This window comes from Nicotiana tabacum, chromosome 20 (assembly GCF_000715075.1).
Source record: "Nicotiana tabacum cultivar K326 chromosome 20, ASM71507v2, whole genome shotgun sequence".
Lineage (NCBI taxonomy): Eukaryota > Viridiplantae > Streptophyta > Magnoliopsida > Solanales > Solanaceae > Nicotiana > Nicotiana tabacum.
In genome coordinates this window covers 157,120,490-157,141,348 of record NC_134099.1, presented here as the reverse complement: position 1 = coordinate 157,141,348, position 20,859 = coordinate 157,120,490, and the positions used below count along the sequence as shown (strand labels likewise).

Here is a 20,859-nt window from a genome sequence, read left to right as displayed (position 1 = left end):
ACCGACAATTAAATGATAAATATGACAAATACATCTAACATGGAAAATATTAGTAAATGCAGGATTTAGTGTTGTTGTAAGCATGCCTATAGCACTGGTGTTACTAGAAGCATTATCCATTGAAATTGCCATTATTTTATCGCTAAAGCAAAAATATCTACAAATATCTGCAACAGTGTTAGCTATAAATTTACCTGTGTGACGCGAATTAATTATTCTATATGCAATTATGCGTTTTTGCATTATCCATTCTTCATCTATCCAATGACTTGTAACAGTTAGGTAATCACAATCATTACCACTTCTACCAATATCAGTAGTAATAGAAATCCGATTAGGTATATGAGTAAATAAATAACGCAAATATTGTTCATATTCATGTTTGAATTTATAAATATCACTCTTAACTGTTGCGCGAGGCCAACCTTTATAAGTAGGATTAAACACTCTTCTAATATAATGAACCCAATTGAATTCCAAACTAATGATGTTTCTAAGCGTTTAGCAGGTTCTCTATTAAAAGTAGGAGTTTCTACAGGTGGGTCGACCGGTGCATCACTTGGGTTATTAAGAGGACTAGTAGGTGTATCATCTAAATCCGGTGCTTGAGTTTCATCATCATCCTCATTTTCCTCATTATTTTCTAAGATGGTTTCATTAGGATAAAGAGCATTCATAATTTCATCATCTAATCTATCACCTGGTGCAACATTATGATAAAATTCACTATCGGTAAATTGAAAACAAGGGTGATCACTATCAAGAATTACGGAAGGAGGAGGACGTCTAGGTTGGCGACTACTTTCAACTTGCTTATCTTTTCTAGGTCGGGGAGCCGGGGAAGGGTAGTTGGTTGGCCACTACTTTCACCGGTTTTATCTTTTCCTTTACCAAACATTTTTTTCAAAGTAAATGCCATATTAATTATAATTATGCAAACTAAACCACACAAAAATATATTATAAAAACGTAAGAGTTGAAACGAGTTTACCGGATTGCCGAACAACTTCTTGAAAATTGAAAATCGTTGAACACTTGAAAACTTCAATTCAACAACTTCACAATTTTTCACGAAATTTCAACAATAAATTAAGTAATTGTAGTAGAGAGATTGAGAGAGATTGAGAGATATTGAGAGATATTGATGAATTGGTGAATAAAAATGAAAGAATGAGGGGGTATTTATAGTTGAGAAATGGGGAAAAGTGTAATTATATAAAGTTTGGGGTTAAAATAAAGTTTGGGGGCCAAATGGCCATTTTTTTAACTTAAAAAACGGTCATATTTTCAGCCCAAACGGCTAGATTTTAAATATGGCCGTTTGATTTTTTTTTTTTTTTTTTTTTTTTTTTTAAAATAGCCGTTGGGCCCGCCAGGCCCGCCAGGACCGGCCCAGGCCCGCCTGCCGGTCCCGGGCCAAACGGTCCCGGGCTCGTGGGCTCAACCATGGAGACCAGCCCGTGACGGGCTCAGAGGCCCACCAAGACCGGCCCACCCAGGACCGGCCCACCAGGCCCACCAGGCCCGTTAGGACCGCGGGCCCGGTCCGGTCCGGTTCAGGCCCGGCCCACCGAGCAGCATTAGCTTTTATACATATGTAAAGCAAGAAGGTGGTATTGATCGATGATCAATGCTTACCACCGCCAATGCCGCCTCCACCACCAAAGCCGCCACCACCTCCACCTCCTAAACCACCACCTCCGCCAACACCTCCACCAGCTCCAAACCCTCCACCAGCACCACCACCAATACCACCACCTCCACCACCACCAAAGCCTCCGCCTCCACCTCCACCTAAACCACCTCCAGCACCTCCACCTGCGCCAAAACCACCTCCAGCACCTCCACCTAGGCCTCCTCCACCACCAGCTCCACCACCGCCACCAAGTCCACCACCTCCACCAAGTCCTCCTCCGGCTCCACCGCCAAAACCACCACCCCCACCAAGTCCACCTCCTCCACCTAGTCCACCACCACCTCCTAGACCTCCACCATGACCCAACCCACCTCCTCCACCTAAACCACCACCTGCACCACCACCTAGACCACCACCACCTCCTAATCCACCTCCACCTCCAAAACCCTTACCATAAATCCCACGTCCAAAACGTTTCCCATACGTTGGACGTTTATGTCCAAGGAGGAACTTCTCATCTTCAGCTCCATTGACATCAGCAAACACCACACAATCAACAAAGAGAACAATCAAAAGAAAACACCCAAGAAAACGAGCTGATAAACCCATTTTTACTTCAACTCTAAAACCCTAGATATGCAAGAAGCAAAGCTATTTGAGCCAATTATATAGTAGCAAAAGTTCCACACTTTTTCGCACAATATCATATGGTAGGTCCAGTTCAAGCTCAACCGTTATCTTCTACTACGTAAATGCATGTTGCTTTCCAATTTGGCATAAGTTTTAATTCCTCCAACTGCCACCCTCTGATACACGGACACAGATGACAAAGTCACAAAGACAGCTCCATTGTCATTACTGCTTTGGTTCTGGGACATTTGACTTTTAACGGATAATTTTGTTTTTTCGTTTGGTACCATAGATTTGGATAATTAATTCCGGATTAAATTTGAGATGAGTTTATCTCATATTTGATTAGGTTAAAATTATGGTATAACTAATCCCGAGATTAATTATCCCGCAATTGTAGTGTTTTTTTTATCTCTATAGGTATAGAGTGAGATATATAACTGATCCCAGGATAATTAATCCCGGAATATTTTTCTGTGTTTGATTGAAGAGTGAAAAATATTTTGCAAAAAGTATATTTATTAGAGGTTGATAATAAAATTAGCGAATTCAATGGTGATTTTGATGAAAATTTTTAGTATTAAAGATTGACAATAGTGTATGTGCTGGTCAAATAATAATATGAAGTTAAGAGTTCACAAAGAATTTGAAGTAAAATGGCTTCCGCGCAAAGGTGAGGAATTTATCATTTTCTGCCATCTTGAAGAAAATATTTCAACTGAAAATAATTTTTTGATAGCCAAACAATATAAAAATGTCTTTTATTCAACATTTTCGAAAGATATTTTATATCATATATCAAGCACACTAAGGTGTCCCATTTATTCTTATTTTATCCAATATCCTCAATGGTGTTTAGTTGACTTCCCGCGTAGGCCAGTTCGAAAGAGCAGTTTGATTAGTTATCCCCTTATCAATTGTAATTAATATCAGAGGCGGAGCTAGAGTTCAGCTACGGGTTGGATAGAACCCAGCAGTTTCGACCAGAATCTTATACTTATGTTATAAAATTCATTAAATACATATAAATAATTTATTGGTTTTTTGAATGTAATTAATAGAGCAACCAAATATTTCTGTCAACAGTTTATACTCTCTCTTTCTCTATCAGAATTTAGTGGTTACAAAAAATTCCTTGGTGCAAAAAAAGCATAGCCATTAATGTAATTATTGTTCTTTCTTTTTCTCAGTTTGTTTTTCACTTTTTGCTTCTTTTCCTAATTCTCTCCTACTATATATTACTTTTAAAAGGAAGTCAATGTAACTTAAATACCGATGGTTTAACGAAATTTTACAGTAGTAATATACTTTAGCTAGCTATAATAGCAAGTTATTATGTACTAGCTACTTTATATATAGTCTAGATAATTAAATTGACAGGCTCATATTGGCAGTTATCTATAATTGCATGTCATCTTAATATGATGATGTTATAAAAAAGTACATTATTTAAATTTTCTTATTACTACATAGAGAGGACCAATAGAAATTGGGGCGACATAAATTATGTGTTAGATTCTCTTATTAGTGTCTCCAGTCTATGCTATAAGTCACGGTTCTCTCCTGCTACTTTGTATGCTTTTTCTTTCTTTTCCTTTTTCTTTTTTGTCATGTGGAAGGTGGAGGACTAGTTACTAGGTATATGGGGTAAATTGATTAGCGACAGGTGGATAAATGACGAGATGACACTTGAAACTGAAAACATGTAAGATATGAGTCAGCAAATAGTTAACATCGAATACAAACATGTGATCGGTGCTGAATAAATTCTGAAGGCAAATTGGAACTGAGAACGAAGATTTTAAAGGACGACATTGGTTGGAGCATATATACAACATTCAATGAGCAGTTGTTACAAAGAATCTCTGTATTAGTGTTCAACCATTATGCAACCATCAAGAAGGGTTTTCTTTTTAACAGTAGAAAATATATTAATAATAACTAAGTGTCAAGTTTTGACATATTACAACCCATACTGCCGCAATTGGCGCTTACATTTGCACTACAGCCTTCTAAGGCATCAATATTCCCTAACGCAACCAACTTAGTGCATATATTAGCAGAAGTAATTTTTACAGAATAAAAGCCCTTTATGTCCTTTTGATACTATGTCATCGCCGGTTCAGGTGGGGTAGCCAAAAGACAAAGCTTAATTATGTTGGACTGCATGAGTACATCCCTAGCCAAAACATATGCAACTACGTTTCCTTCCCTGAAGCTATGCTTGAGGGTTACCTGCCCCTTCTGCCTCGCTTGAAGAAGTAACAACTTGCATGTATAAATTAAACTTGTGTAAGTAGGGTGGTCATGTTCAATCATATTTATTGTTTCTGATGCATCCGTTTCAATTTCTACTGGAAGCAGGTTGTGGGTGATAACCATCTGGAGGCCTTCCTGTAGAGCTTGAAGTTCCACTTGAGCAGATGAGAGTGTGGTCACTTTCATGGTGAACGCCATTATCCAGCGGCCTGCATGGTTTCTGACAACTCCTCCAATTTCACCTTGGCTTTTATCAGCATTGAAGGCACCATCTATATTTAGTTTAAGCCAACCTTGTTGTGGCTTGTGCCATTATTACCTTTATAGATTTGTGCGGGGAGTTTGTAATGTATTTTTCAGTCATGAGCTTATACTCAAGAGATAAGTTAATAATTGTTGTCCATTGTAGTTTGTGAGAAGTATTATTGTGATTATTAGCATTCCTATTTTTCCAAATGTTCCATATGGCAAAGGGGAAAACGTCACTCTAAGATAGATAATAGTGGCTAAAGTAACTATTATTTTGTCTAATGTAATCAAGCCAGTGAATATTTTGCGCCTTATCATTAAGGTGGAGGCCATAAGTATTGTATTGGAAAAAAACTGAATTTATATTAAAATGATGTGGCATGACACGTGGATTAGTTGAATGGTCAAAGAACAGCAATTGACTAAGAGGCACGGTGAAAACAGCCACGGGAAGAAGAATTTAAATAAGCACGAGACGACGTATAGATACGAGTCTCGTACCAATTTAAATTATTTACAGCCAACGGATTAGAAGGCATTGAAAGCAAGGATCAGATGACAGAAAGGAGTCCAAATTCATTATTAAATGTCTGATACGTTATAAAGTTGGTATTTAATAGGAATGATTGTATAACGGCTTATTTAATGTCATTTATTGCTCATGATTATATCATTAAAGCTGAGGCTTTATTCCTTTACCTAGAATGATCTATAAAAGGAAGAAGTATCATCATTTGTAAGGACACGGAATACTATTGAGAATTCATTGAAATACTTATCTATTTACCTTCTACCATTGTTCTCAAAAGTATTTTATTTTTTGTCTCCTGATTATCAGTAACCCGAATTTCTCTTTTAGCTTTGACCAAGGACTCAGATTTTTGGTTAAACAAATTGGTTCCGTTACCGGAAATCTGATAATCTTTCCTTTTAAGCTATATCTTATCTATTATCGTCACCATGTCAAACAATAACACCGACAACAACAGTAACAACACATTGGGAAACCATGAGAATCAAATACATCAAAATCAAGATACCGTGGTTCCCTCTCCTTTAAATTCACCACGTCAATCTCGTGAAGGCACTCCTGTTACTGAATCCCGTGCTAATCAACAAGAGCAATCTGAACATTTTGAAGGAGTTACAACTGAAGCTTTGCAAAAGCTAATCGATGCACAAGTCGGCAAAGCTCTTCAAGCACTTGTTAGTCGATTGCCTGTTGCGCCACCTACACCGACTCCTAATAATAATACATTGGAGAACCCCCGTTCTGGTCTTGATAATTCTGGAAACGGAGCAACCCCCAGTGAACCACAAGAAGGGGGACCAGGTAATTTAAATAATTCATATTTGCAAAATTTAGTACTAACCTTGCAGAAACAGCTGAAGGAACAAAATGAGCGAATAGAACAAATCCCTGGAGTTCCACCTGTAATAAAAGGAGTAGACATGGACAAATACTCACAACAGTCATGGAAGCCTAGTGCTGCTCCCCTTCCAATTCTGAAAAAATTTAAAATGCCTGACATCCCGAAATATGATGGTACTACAGACCCACGTGACCACGTGACTGCATTTACAACCGTCGTGAAAGGCAACGACTTGACCAAACAAGAAATTGAATCAGTATTGGTCAAGAAATTTGGAGAAACACTCACCAAGGGTGCATTAACTTGGTATTCTCTTTTATCTGAAAATTCTATTAATTCTTTTGCTGAGCTTGCAGATTCTTTTATTAAAGCACATTCGGGAGCACAAAAAGTTGAGAAAAGGATGGAAGATATTTTCAAAATCAAACAAGGGGATTCGGAGTTGCTTAGAAACTTCGTTGATAGATTCCAACGTGAAAGAATGACTCTACCTCGTGTGCCAGACAATTGGGCTGCTATAGCTTTTGCAAGTAATTTAAATGACAAAAGTTCTGAAGCCACGAGACGACTCAAAGAAAGTCTTAGAGAATTTCCTGCAACTACATGGAATGATGTTTACAACAGGTATAGCACGAAGCTGCGAATCGAAGAAGATACCGTACCTAAGCTCCATCATGAAGAAAGGGGCGGTACCCGAAGGTCAGATTCCGAAAAAAGATCAGGTAAAAACAGGTACGATCCATATATGGGACCCGCCGGAAAGGACACACGGTCGAAGCAAGATAACCAGCAATACGATCAAAAGTCAAGGAACCGGGATTCTGGCTCTTCTTCAAAGTTCAGGAATGATCGGAATAGACAAGAATCACGTGATGATGACAGGAGTTTAAAGGCACGATTCGGTGGATATAATTTTAACGTCTCTACCTCCGAGCTCGTAGCTGTTTTAAGAAGCATGGGAGATAAGGTACGCTGGCCGAAAGAAATGCGGTCAAATCCAAGTAGACGCAATCCGGATCATTGGTGCGAATTTCACAACGATCACGGGCACAAAACTTCAGAATGCAGATTCCTGCAAAGTGAAGTAGATCATTTATTGAAGCAAGGATACCTCACTGAGTTATTTAGTGAGAAAGGAAAACAAGCTTATATGAAAAACAGACAAGAACCACCACAACCTCCTTCACCCAAGAGGACAGTGAATGTCATAAGCGGGGGAGAAGATATTCATGGCATAACTTACACAGCTTCCAACAAGGTTTCTAAGGTAACGATTACACACGGGAAACGGGTGCGGCAGGTCCTTGACAATGAAAGCATTTCGTTCGATGACGCAGATAACGAAGGAGTGACAACTCCACATAATGATGCACTGGTAATATCTTTACTTGTATATGATACTAATGTAAAGCGAGTTTTGATTGATCCAGGAAGTTCTGTAAATATTATATTACTAAGGGTACTGCGGGAAATGCAAGCTGAAGACAAAATGTTACCCAAGGCGCACACCTTGTCAGGCTTCGACAATTCAAGTGTAGTAACAAAAGGTGAGGTAATACTAACAACTTTTGCTATGGGTGTTGTGAAGGAAACTAAATTTCAGGTAGTTGATATGGAAATGGCCTACAATATGATCATGGGAAGGCCATGGATACACGATATGGATGTTGTCCCATCAACCCTGCATCAGGTTATCAAATTCCCATCACCATGGGGAATTTGTCAAATTCGTGGGGATTAGCAGATGGCCAGAAATGTCAACGCTGTAACAAGTACGAGCGCCACAAATAAAGCAAAATAGCAATTACAGGAAACAGTTGAAAGTAAAAAAGATCAAACTTCAACTGAACAAGAGAAAACAGATTTGGACTCAAGGCCTGACACAATTCAAGAACCTGAAGAGAATGAAAGCATCAAAACGACTATTGAAGAGCTTGATGCAGTGATGTTATTTGATCAACAGCCTGAACGGAAGGTTTATATCGGGGCTAATTTAAACACGAACATGCGAGGTATGATAATCGAATTTTTAAAAGCTAACTTAGATTGCTTTGCTTGGTCCCACGCTGATATGACAGGGATACCACCAAATGTGATGATTCACAAACTCAACGAGGACCCTTCTTTCACACCAATAAAGCAAAAGAAACGGAAACAAGGTGCTTTCAAGAACCAGGTGATTCAGGATGAATTCCAAAAATTATTAAAAATCGGATCAATCCATGAGGTAAAATATCCAACTTGGTTAGCTAATACGGTGGTTGTACCCAAGAAAAATGGTAAGTGGCGTGTTTGTGTAGATTATACTGATTTAAATAAAGCCTGTCCAAAAGATTCCTTTCCCTTACCACATATAGATCAACTAATTGATGCGACCACAGGTCATGAACTTTTAAGTTTTTTAGATGCATACTCAGGATATAATCAAATCAAAATGGATCCTGGTGATGAAGAAAAAACTTCTTTCATCACAGACAGGGGGACTTATTGTTATCAAGTAATGCCCTTTGGTCTCAAAAATGCTGGGGCAACCTATCAAAGGTTGGTCACCAAAATGTTCCAAGAACATTTAGGGAAAACAATGGAGGTATATATAGACGATATGCTCATCAAAACCCAGCAATCTCATGATCATATTTCTCATCTATCTATTACTTTTGAAATTTTGCGAAAATTTAATATGAAACTCAACCCAGAAAAATGTGCATTTGGAGTTGCATCAGGTAAGTTTTTGGGTTTTCTTGTTTCTAACCGTGGTATTGAAGTGGAATCCTTCTCAGATCAAAGCAATAGAAGAAATCCTGGATATCCTTACTAATAAAAAGGAAGTACAACGATTAACGGGAAGAATTGCAGCTTTGGGGAGATTTATTTCCAAATCCTCAGAAAGGTGTTTTAAGTTTTTCTCTGCACTTAAAAAGCAAGATCATTTTGAATGGAATGAAGATTGTCAGCAAGCCCTTAGAAATTTGAAAAATTATTTGTCAAAACCACCGTTGTTGGCAAAACCGAAGGTAGGGGAAAAACTTCTCATTTATCTGGACGTATCTGAAGTCGCGGTAAGTGCTGTTTTAGTCCGCGAGGACCAAGGTAAACAATCTCCTATTTATTACGTAAGTAAGTCTTTATTGGAAGTTGAGACACGATACCCACAGCTAGAAAAATTAGCATTAGCTTTGGTCATGGCATCTAGAAAGTTAAGACCTTATTTCCAATGTCATCCCATTGTTGTAGTTACTGCTTTTCCGCTTCGAAATATTTTGCATAAACATGAACTTTCAGGAAGATTAGCAAAATGGGCTATAGAACTAAGTGAATATGAAGTTATTTATCAACCCAGGACCGCTATAAAGTCTCAAGTACTAGCTGATTTCGTGGCTGATTTTAGCCAGGGGATGCATTTAGAAGCAGAAAAAGAATTATTAGTTTTTAATGGTGCGAACCCGGGGACTTGGGTTTTATACACTGACGGTTCATCTAATGTAAAAGGGGCAGGCTTAGGAATAGTCCTCGTACCACCTGCGGGTGAGACCATTAGACAATGTCATTTTATAACTAACAATGAAGCAGAATATGAAGCTGTAATTGCAGGTTTAGAATTGGCACGAGAACTCGGCATAACACAGATTATAATCAAGAGTGATTCTCAACTCGTGGTTAATCAGATGCTGGGGACTTACACAGCCAGAGAGTCACGAATGCAAGAATACCTCGCAAAGGTACGGGAGTTAATAAAGCAATTCCAAACTTGGAAAGTAGTGCAAGTCCCAAGAGATGAGAATGTAGAGGCAGATGCTTTAGCAAACCTTGCATCCGCAGCAGACGTGGCAAACAATACAAATGCTTCAGTCATACATCTATTTCATTCCGTTCTTGAACCTGACAAAAACGAGGTAAATTTTAATCATCTAACATGGGATTGGAGAAATGAAATTGTTGCCTTTTTACAGCACGGAACCGTGCCTAATGACAAAGGAAAGGCTTACGCGCTTCGCAAAAAAGCTGCACGATATTGTTTATATCAAGGTAATCTTTATCGAAAGATGTTTGGCGGACCACTAGCAAGGTGTCTCGGCCCTTCTCAAACCGAATATGTCATGAGAGAAGTACATGAAGGACATTGTGGGAATCACGCAGGAGGACGGTCACTGGTAAGAACGTTAATTCGCACAGGATATTATTGGCCTAAGATGGAAGAAGAGGCAACCAGTTTCGTGTCCAAATGTGATAAATGTCAAAGGTACGGCAATAATATGCACAGACCAGCTGAGTTACTACATCCTGTTTTAGCCCCTTGGCCCTTTATGAAATGGGGAATGGATATTGTAGGTCCACTTCCACAAGCAAAAGGTCAGGTAAAATTTCTACTTGTACTTACAGATTATTTCACTAAATGGGTAGAAGCAGGGGCATTTAAACAGGTACGAGAAAAAGAAGTTAAAGACTTCATATGGCGAAATATAATATGCCGCTTTGGAGTACCAAAGGAGATCGTATGTGACAATGGACCACAGTTCATTGGAGCACAAGTTACAGAATTTCTTCGAAGTTGGCAGATCAAAAGAATAACTTCTACGCCATATCATCCAGTGGGGAATGGACAAGCGGAATCAACTAACAAAGTTATTATCAATAACTTGAAAAAGAGGTTACAAGATTCAAAAGGTAATTGGCCTGAGGTGTTACCCGGAGTACTATGGGCTTATCGTACAACGACCAAAACAGGCACTGGAGAAACACCATTTTCGATGGTTTATGGTACGGAAGCCTTAATACCAGTTGAAATAGGTGAGCCAAGCACACGGTACGATCAGGCAACGGAGGAATCCAATAATGAAGAGATGCGGGTTAGCCTAGATTTACTTGAAGGAAGAAGAGAAGCTGCTTTGATAAGGATGGCAGCACAAAAGCAAGTAATAGAACGATATTACAACAGGAAAGCACGCCTCAGATTTTTCAAAATTGGGGACTTCGTGCTTAAAAAGGTGTTCCAATCTACAAAAGCTGTTAACTCAGGAAAGCTAAGTCCAACATGGGAAGGACCATACAAAGTTCGTGGCATTGCGGGAAAAGGAGCATACCAGTTGGAAACAATGGATGGTAAAGTTTTACCCTCACATTGGAATGATGTCCACTTAAAAAGATATTACTTTTAAGAAAGTACCTACGGTCAGGTATCATCATGTAAAAATTCTTCTCTTGGTTTATTAATATTTTACTAACGATTTTAGATGCTAGGCTAAATATCCTAACTCGTGCCAAATGATGAGTCACAACCTGCAAGGCAAAATGGAGTATGCTTAAATTCCTAGCCCAGGGTTACAATTAATCTGATGGAAATACACACGAGTTAGGCAGTCTTCATCTATAATCACACCGTGGAGTCCCGTATATCTTTCTGTTTCAGGAAAAGGGCCAAAGTAAAAGAAATAAACAAGTGCTCGAGGCTTCATACTTCACCGTTCAAACACTTTGGGGACTACATATTATACACAGATAGGTGCAAAGAAATAGATACGAGTATCGAATAAAAATCGGCCACAAGAAGCAAGTGTTGAGAAGAAGTTACGAAGTCTTCAGCATTCATGAGAACAACAGAGTCATCTCTCAAACTCATAAACAAAGTCACCTCTCAAACCCTTCTTAACATATAAAGATAGGGTCATGACTATGTACTGAAACAGGTTATAAAAAAAAACCTTGTTTAGTTTATATTATTTACAAATCTGTTACAAGAAAAACAGTTACGAGAAAAGTTGTAGATGTATTGTAATACATGTAAAAGTTTATGAATGAAAACTTGCCAAAGTTGTTTCATACAAAACGTGTGTTTTCCTATTACTTTCATCGTATTTTAACACCATTATAAAGTTGAGACGTCTTCTTCATTAAGTGTCGATAAAATAAAAGGGCCCTCTTTTATAAGCCTCATGTCAATAAGTCATGGGAAGAATCATAAAGCATTTTCAAAGGATAAAAATGCTAAACTATTCTATAAGTCCTAAATAAGTAAAGAAAAGGCAAGAGTAGAACACATTGAAGTACTAATAAAACTTCTTGATATAATTAAAAAGACTAAGTAGAAACTTAGTCAATAAAAGTTTATACAAGTGCCCCATTATGATAACTGGGGACTTTCACCAAAAAATCCTTTAAAAAAAACTAAGGGATAAAACCATCATTCAATTGAGGGGGTTGTCACGGAAGCTTCAACTTCCACAGACTGGGTTGTAGAAGTTTCACCCTCTGAAGCTGGAATAGCAACATTTTCAGGAACTTTAAGGGCAGGAGAAGGAGTATTAGTAGACTGTTGGCTTTTCTCGATGGTATCTATGACTTTGTCCAGTTTAGACTGCAAGTCAAAACCCTCTTGAGCAGCTTCCGTCAAAGCATCACGACGAGAATTCAGAAAAGCCCAACTCACTTCTATGTTAAAATTTTCCTCTAGAAGTCCATATTCCTTTCCCACATAGCAAGATCGTTTTTTAAAATTTGGTTTTCAACTAAATGGGAATCAAGGGAAGCTTCAAGAGAAGAATGAGAACTCTTCAAGGCTTGAATCTCGTCAGAAGAAGTCTGTAAGTCAGCCTGAGCTTGAGTCAAGGTTTGCACTAACTCTCCTGCATATTCTTCCTTTTTAGCCAAAAGTGCCTTCAGCTCTCTAACTTCTTCACTAGCTCTGGATAATTGTTCTGACAAAGAGCATTCCAAAAGCTCTTTGTCTCTTTTCAATTGGCTTGAAGAGGCTTTGACTGTTGCCAGTTCAAAAGTTAAACCACGGTTTTGCTGCTCTAGGAGGTTTTTATCTTCTTGCAACTCTTCTATAGTCCCTTGAGCATTTTTGAACTGCTCCTTCCAGTTGGTTGCTTCAAGTTGGGCTCCCCTAGCTATTTCCTCAGCCTCGTGGACAGACTTTTCAGACTCACGAGCTTTTCTTTCTAGTAAGGAAATTCTTCTCATTAATTCCGTGCTAATAAGGTTAGCCTACAGAGGTAAGTCATGGAAATGAGAAATTGAAGATAATTTAAAAAAAAACTTGTTGGTAGAAATACCTTCAAAGTAGAATGAACTACGTCGTTCATCAAAGTTGAGCAGCTATGGCTCTCCATCTTCTTCTTCTCGATATCTCCAATTAGAGGTTCGAGCCAAACATCGGCTCTGCCGGTTTTCCTCAGGAGGCTATGATTGGCAGGAACCTCCAAAGTAACACTTCTCATTGTCATATTTCCGCTGCTAGAACCTGTCTCTGTATGATGAACAGAGGGAAGAGGAGCAGCGGAAGGAATGGAAGGAATGGAGGGAAAAGATGTAGAAACCAACACCGGAGCAGAAGCAGGTGCGGTTGAAGCAGTCAAGGGAACAGATATAGGAGCAGTAGAAATTGGCAAACAAACGGAAGTTGTTAAAGCTGGTAAAGAAACACTTACGGCAGGCAGAGGAATGGAGGAAATAGGAACAAATGAGGAAAGAGGAGCTTCATCAAAAACAGGTCCGAGCTCGCCACTCCCGAAACCACTGTCAAAAAGGTGCTGAATTGACTCATTATTATCTCTTAGTTCGGCATCCTCATCAGATTGAATCAAAACAGGCTCGGTGGCGGAGGTACGAGCAGGAGTGTTTTCAATTTCATTATCAATGATTATTCGTCTCCTGGCCCTTGGCCTGGTAATTAGGGAGGTACCCTCCTCTTCTTCTTCAGAACTTTCCTTTGTAGCTTTTCTTTTAGGCAGCAAGGCTCGAGCCTTATCTAAATCCAGAGCAGCATTCGCAGATATGCGAATGGCCATAGCTACTTCAGCTGTCATTCCTCTAATGCCAAATCCTGATTAAAAGATGGATATACATGATTAAAGTTGAGGAAAAAGTGCTTAACATGTAAAACAAAAAAAATTTAAAAAAAAAAAGGGGGGGATACCATGTGTTTTGACTTTCCAGCCATGTAAAGAAGAAATTGATTTCCAAGTTCTCTGCTCCCTAGTAGCAATCTTCAAAAGTGAGTCTACCCAACCACGAAAGTTGGGAATAGGCTCCACATCTCCCATGGTTGCTACAAAAAAACAAGAAGGGACGAGGTTAAAAACAATATTCTTTTGAAATTCTCAAAAGTAGGTACGGTAAATAAAAGGAAACTTACGTTCAAAATTCCACTTCTCAGGAAAGGGAATATTTGTTTCGCCAATCAAATCCACTGTACGGACAGCAACGTAACGGATATACCATCCACGATCTTTGTCATCCTCAGGGTTTACCAAAACTTTTTTGCTCCTTGCAGTTAAGGTGAAAACCCCATGGCGTATTAAGTTGGGATGGTATAGATGAATGAGATGAGAAAAGGTGAAATTGACATTGGCCTTGGATGATAAATATCTCAAACAAGCCACTGTTCTCCACACCAATGGACCAATTTGGGCCAAACAAATGGTAAAGAAACGACAAAAATCGAGAATAACTGGGTCATTCGGAGGATTAAAACCTAAAGTGAAGGGGTAAGTGTAAACAGAAGAATACCCATTTCTAAAAGAGGAAATTCTTTGATTTGGGGAAGGAATTGACATTCGGAGACTATCCTTCCAATTACAATCTCTTCTTATGGTGGGGATTGTAAGCTCAGTTACTAATGTTGGGTAAGTATCGGCTCTTTCTAAATTTTTAATTTGTTTTTCAAGAGACGTTTTGTCACTTTCAAAAGACAAATCGCCGGGAACTATATCATCAACTGAGGGTTCTTGAGAAATATCAAGAATTTCCCTACTTTTAGAAGAAGGGGCTTTTGGGATAAAACTCCTTGAAGAAGAACCAGAGGAACCGCCTCGCGTAGATTCTAACCCTGTTCGAGGCCTACTTCCTCCGCCTCTTCTGTGTCTAACAGGGGCGTTGGGGAACTGATCTAGAATTGAAACTTTTTTACGGTTAGGGTTTGAAGAAGACATTGTTAAGAAGAAAGTATGTGCTGAAGATTTGTGAAGAAGGCAAAGGAAGACAAAGTTATGTGTAAAATGGGAACCGTCAACTTTTTAAGTATAATGATGAAAAGCCTATAATAAAGGCAGCTATCACTTCGTAAATAGTGAGAATGAAGAAGTCTCGAAGAAGGGTATGAATAGCGGAATCAATTATAAAATGACACATGGATAGAACATTAAATGGGAAAGACTGCTGAGACGTTAGTACTGTCATGAGCATTAATTGTGGCAAAAGTTCTTTTTACATGAAGATCCACTTCCCAATTATTTAATTGATAAAAAAAATGGAAAGTGGGGGGACTATCTGTATTGGAAAAAAACTGAATTTATATTAAAAATGATGTGGCATGACACGTGGATTAGTTGAATGGTCAAAGAACAGCAATTGACTAAGAGGCACGGTGAAAACAGCCACGAGAAGAAGAATTTAAATAAGCACGAGACTACGTATTGATACGAGTCTCATACCAATTTAAATTGTTTACAGCCAACGGATTAGAAGGCATTGAAAGCAATGATCAGATGACAGAAAGGAGTCCAAATTCATTATTAAATGTCTGATACGTTATAAAGTTGGTATTTAATAGGAATGATTGTATAACGGCTTATTTAATGTCATTTATTGCTCATGATTATATCATTAAAGCTGAGGCTTTATTCCTTTACCTAGAATGAACTATAAAAGGAAGAAGTATCATCATTTGTAAGGACACGGAATACTATTGAGAATTCATTGAAATACTTATCTATTTACCTTCTACCATTGTTCTCAAAAGTATTTTATTTTTTGTCTCCTGATTATCAGTAACCCGAATTTCTCTTTTAGCTTTGACCAAGGACTCAGATTTTTGGTTAAACAAATTGGTTCCGTTACCGGGAATCTGATAATCTTTCCTTTTTGCAGAATAGGCATATTGGGTCGATGTTGATCCCTATTTTGCCAAGTAAGATCATGTAGGAAGTCTATTATGGTAGCACTTCCAAATGAAAATTTTGGTCTTGTTTGGGCATCGTAAATTCCAACTCTAGCTGAAGTCTATGTCATGTTTTTCCTCCTCGTTAATGATTTGATAGCACGAAGAGGCCGAGAACAGGCCGCTTGAGGACGGGCTCCAGACGTTGTTTATACTCGAAAATTTTTCCTTAGGAGATGTGATAGCGTTGATGTTATCAATTATTCGAGTAGGGAGATTGAATGAGATTTTTGTGAAATTCCATTGACCCTGCTTCCTAATTTGATTTATTGTAAGGTTATCCTCATACTCCGTTTGGGGCCCCGCGATTGCGTTTCTAAGGTTTCTTACGTTAGGAATCCAGTTGGAATTCCAAACATTTGGGGGGACTTGTTCTTAGTATCCCATCTTGTACCAATGTTGCAATAGTACCACTCCTCGAAGGATGTTTTTCCAAGTGTGAGCATTTGGAGGATTTCCCCAAGTATTAGCGTATTTACTAGAGATCACCTTTGTCCATAGTGGTTTTGGATTGTTTATTAGTCTTCATACTAAACTCATGAGTAGGGCAAGATTTTTACTTTCAGCTTTTCTTATTCCCAGACTGCCCATGCACTTATCCCTTGTAACGGTGTTCCAATTAATCATATGGAGTTTTTTCTTGTCAGGGGATGAATTCCATAAAAATCCCGTTGAATTTTATCAATTTCCATCAAGAAGGGTTTTATTCTCATTAAAATGAGAGCTTGATTTGAGTATTTTATCTCCCTGAATATAGCTATAAATAGGAGAATTTGTATCCATAGTGTGACACGAAATATTTTGTACGCAAAAAGTTATATTTTGTTCTTATTCTAACGATCTACTTCCTTTATATTGTTCTTGACATTGTTCTCATCATTGCTTCTGGAGAAGCTAAGTCCACAAGCATACTTGTATTATTCTTCAAGTTATTTTAGTAATATTATTTATGTTCTTATTTATTTATATTTTTTGGATCAAATTTAGGGGCGGAACTATATTGCTACATTCCTGCCCATGATGCACGTCGCAGGTTCTATTCCCTGCATAGGCAGTTAATTTTTCAATTATTTTGACAAATAAAAACCTCAGAATGACACCAGGTCCAAGCACAAGCAAAGGCTATAGTGCAATTCGAAGAAAGCGTATGAAACAGAATCTAAAAGAACTTCTTGTTTAAAATTTAAAGGGGTCTTAATATTATTCTAGAAAAACATAGATTGTTGGCTTCTTCTTTTTTAAGTTTTACTTAGTTCTGACTTCCTATTTCAATCCTGCACTCTCCTTTCTCAGCTTCAACCTTGAGCGGCTCATCGCGAATGATTCTATATTAGATTCTTTTTTCCCCTGAAGTAATTTAATTATATTTTCTAAATATCTTTTGGCACAAGTGTTAATAATTAATGATTTGTAATCTTGGAATATAAATATTTACTTTTAGAATGTCGCAATTGAGATTAAGATATGATTTATAGCAACTCTTGAACCCCTTTCCTACTTTACTAGAATCTTTTCTATTGTCAAGGGGATTCAATTGCTTACGTATAACAAAAAATTGTATGTTTTTATCCTAATTATGCAATATAATATTCTAACGAAGGGGATTCTGTTGAGCCCCTTTTTCTCTACTTTCACTGCTTTGTCTCATTATAGTAATTTGTTTACTGGTTCACTTCTTAAAATGTCGACACCGCTTGTACAAAATCCTGCATACGCCCCTGATCAAATAAATTTATGTGTCTATAAACCACATTACAAATTCAACTATACTATTTTATGGGTAAGTTTAGTAGAACAAACTAAAATATGGAAAATAGAAGAATGGGTTTTGATGGAGAGATTTGGTTGTTACTTATATTGCCAAACCTGCTTAATTTTGGAGTAAATTGTACCCTCCTTTCTCCATCTTGATCTGTTCCCTTTCATGTCACATATTTTACCATGCAAGTTCATGCAAAGGCAGATTCATAATTTAAGTGTTATAAGTTCAGCTATTAAGGTTCTTAGTAATAAAATATATTTTGAAAACTGTGGGTTCAAAGCTATAGATGTAAGTTCAACCTTTAATTAAGATTCTTAGCATTGAAATATATTTTTAAAATTGTGGGTTTAACGGTAAAACTATGGATCAGACTTTAAGACTTTTACTTCATAGCATTTACAGATTCAGCCTTTAAGATTGTGGGTTGAAAGCTATAGTTGTAAAGTTGTGGGTTGAAAGTTATAGCTATAGATTCAACCATTAAGATTCTAATTAGTCAGGTTCAGAGCTCCTATTTATAACAATTTTAATTAATTTTAAGATGTAAATTTATGCTTCGCTAATGTCCAGATGAACCCAATACTGCTATGCTATATCCGCCTTTGAGTCTATGTGATAGAACATTAATTACTTCTTGTTTGATAGGAATTAATGTAAGAGTAAAATTACTAGAAGACCAGTTAGGCAAGAGGAAAGGCCTTCAACAGAGAAGAAGAAAATGTTAAAGCCCAAACCCGAAGTTCAGAAGCTGTGAATGCGGCCCAATTTGAATCAGCCCAACTTAAACTCAAGGACCCACCTTAAACAGATCCGGAGGAATCCAGGTATTTATTTGCATATGTAGCCATTTTATTGCTCCGCAGTCCTGGTCTATATGCAAGCCTGTATTTGGTGAAAATGACATCAGATAGCCACTTTTAAATATGTTGTTTAAAATATATTCACAGTTTACAATATATTTAAAGATTAGCCAAATTCCCTCAAACTTCAGGACACAACGTCCTGAAGTTCGAATATTGTGTCCAGAAATTAAAATTTTATGTCCTGAATTTTAAATTAACAGTTCAGAAATATTTAGTCATGAATTTCAAATTAACTGCTCAAAAATATAGGACACATAGTCCTGAATTTCAAATTAGTAGCTCAGAAATTTAGAATACAAAAATTCAGGATACTTAGTGCTGAAATTTGGACAAATTGGCTAATTTTTAAATAGGGTGAAACAAAGGGGAAGAAGAAACAACACTGGATTGCACGGAAGAAACTGTGCCTCCCAACTAGGGAAGGTGGTGCAGGATTCAAACCTATACAGAGTTATTGTGATGCTTTCTCTGTCAAGAATTGGTGAAACTTCAGAACCAAGTCTTCTATGTTAAAGGACTTCCTGGAGGCTAAATACTGTAAAAGATCTCATTCAGTTGCGAAGAAATGGTCATATAGAGATTCTCATACATGGAGAAGACTCGTGGAATCCAAGACCAAAATAGAACAACATATTCTTTGGAAGATAGGCAATGGTAATTTCTCCCATATTCTGGTGGGATAATTGGTCCAGGATATGTCCTTTGGCTAAACAGCTTCCACAAGGAACCAGGTCCAAAAGTATTAAAGTGTCATGCTTAATTGAGTCTAATAGATGGAAGTTACATGACATCAGGAAGGTTCTTCCTGATCATCTTGCCAACAAATTGCTAACATCAAGATTGATACTAATAAGGAGGATTATCCTATTTGGCTTGCTGATGAAAGTGGTGAATTTACTTGCAAATCAGCATGAAAAATTTGTAGAGCTTCTAGGAATCTTTCTTTATCATTTAAGAAAATCTGGCATTCTAAACTCCCCTTCAAAGTTTCATTCTTTATGCTTAGGCTCCTATACTCGAGACTTCCTATCGATGAAAATATTCAGAGGTTTGGGTTTCAAGGACCTTCTAAATGTGAATGTTGCAAAATTTCCCGCTCAGGAAAGCATTAAACACTTATTTTGTGAAGGAGATGAAACAAGTTTGGCAGTTTTTTAGGGATTCTTGTGGGATTCCTTGTCATCAGCAGTCTGTTAGAGCCATGGTTTTCAAGTGGTGGCTTGTCAAACCAAAGAATAAAATCCATGAGTTACTGTACACCTTCTATTATCTGTTGGGAGATCTGGAAAAGTAGATGCGGTAAGAGATTTGAAGACATCCCTATCTCCATTGACAGAATCATTAATCAAGTTAGTTGGCTTACTAGATTGATTCTAAATAGTCACTTCCCTTCTCTGAAAGCTAACAATAATTGGCATGACATGTGTGATAAAGTGGAAAGCGCCAAGCAATATTTGGACATCAAGATGTAAGTGGTATAAACCTACTATTCACATATTGAAGCTAAATACTGATGGATGTTGCAAAGGTAATCCTGGTGAAGCAGGAGGAGGTCTGACTGTATTGGAGTTCTGACAAAAATGGAGAAGTTCTTCACACAGGCTTTAGATCTACCAAGGAAGGCTAAACCCTTATTGAAGAATAATCAGTATGGCTACGTCCACTTCAGAATCAAATTCAAGAATGGGTACTTTACATTTGATAATGATTAAGACTCCTTTCATTGTAGTCACTTATAGTTTGCAACTTTTTATCTTGTTTCCAATCAGTAATATGAGAGAGGAGTCCTCCCTCAATGTAAACTCTACTTTTGCCAAAATATATACTTGGATGAGATCACTCATTCTACATGTATCTCTAGAGGCCAAGGTTTATGTCCTCCTCTGTGTATTCTTTTGGATTATCTTATAGACAGGTACGGGTCAGGCCAAACCCCTCACCACCACAGGTCAGTATAGCTTGGGTGGTGGATTGAATAAATAAATAAAAAAACGTCCGTAACAAGAGCCTCTTTTTTTTCTTTTTAAACCCTTCTGACAAACTTCATTCGAAAATTGACCATAGTCCGTAAAAAAATTGAATTCACGCACACAAACTGGATAGTATGCAATTGTGCTCTTTCTAAAAATCCAATTTTCTCCGATATAACA

The 20,859-nt window shown here is 37.7% G+C and overlaps 1 protein-coding gene across 1 annotated transcript; it reads right to left on the bottom strand.

Annotated features, from left to right (window-relative positions):
• Window positions 1–12,325: 12,325 nt before the first annotated feature.
• Window positions 12,326–16,583, bottom strand: LOC142174619 (uncharacterized). The gene is made up of 7 exons (XM_075240449.1): window positions 16,574–16,583; window positions 14,282–14,620; window positions 14,063–14,194; window positions 13,661–13,969; window positions 13,464–13,555; window positions 12,907–13,131; window positions 12,326–12,499 (listed from the first exon to the last, which is right to left on the bottom strand). The coding sequence occupies exons 1-7, from the start codon at window positions 16,581–16,583 to the stop codon at window positions 12,326–12,328; spliced, it is 1,281 nt and encodes a 426-aa protein (XP_075096550.1).
• Between the last annotated feature and the right edge of the window lie 4,276 nt (window positions 16,584–20,859).

What these genes read in the sequence shown, in the direction of transcription:
- LOC142174619 (XM_075240449.1), bottom strand. An exon ending in CTGGAAAGTCAAAACACATG is followed by an intron (nt 13,970 to 14,062) that starts GTATCCCCCCCT and finishes TCTTTTAATCAG; the next exon opens with GATTTGGCATTAGAGGAATG. An exon ending in CTGCTTCTGCTCCGGTGTTG is followed by an intron (nt 13,132 to 13,463) that starts GTTTCTACATCT and finishes TTACCTCTGTAG; the next exon opens with GCTAACCTTATTAGCACGGA.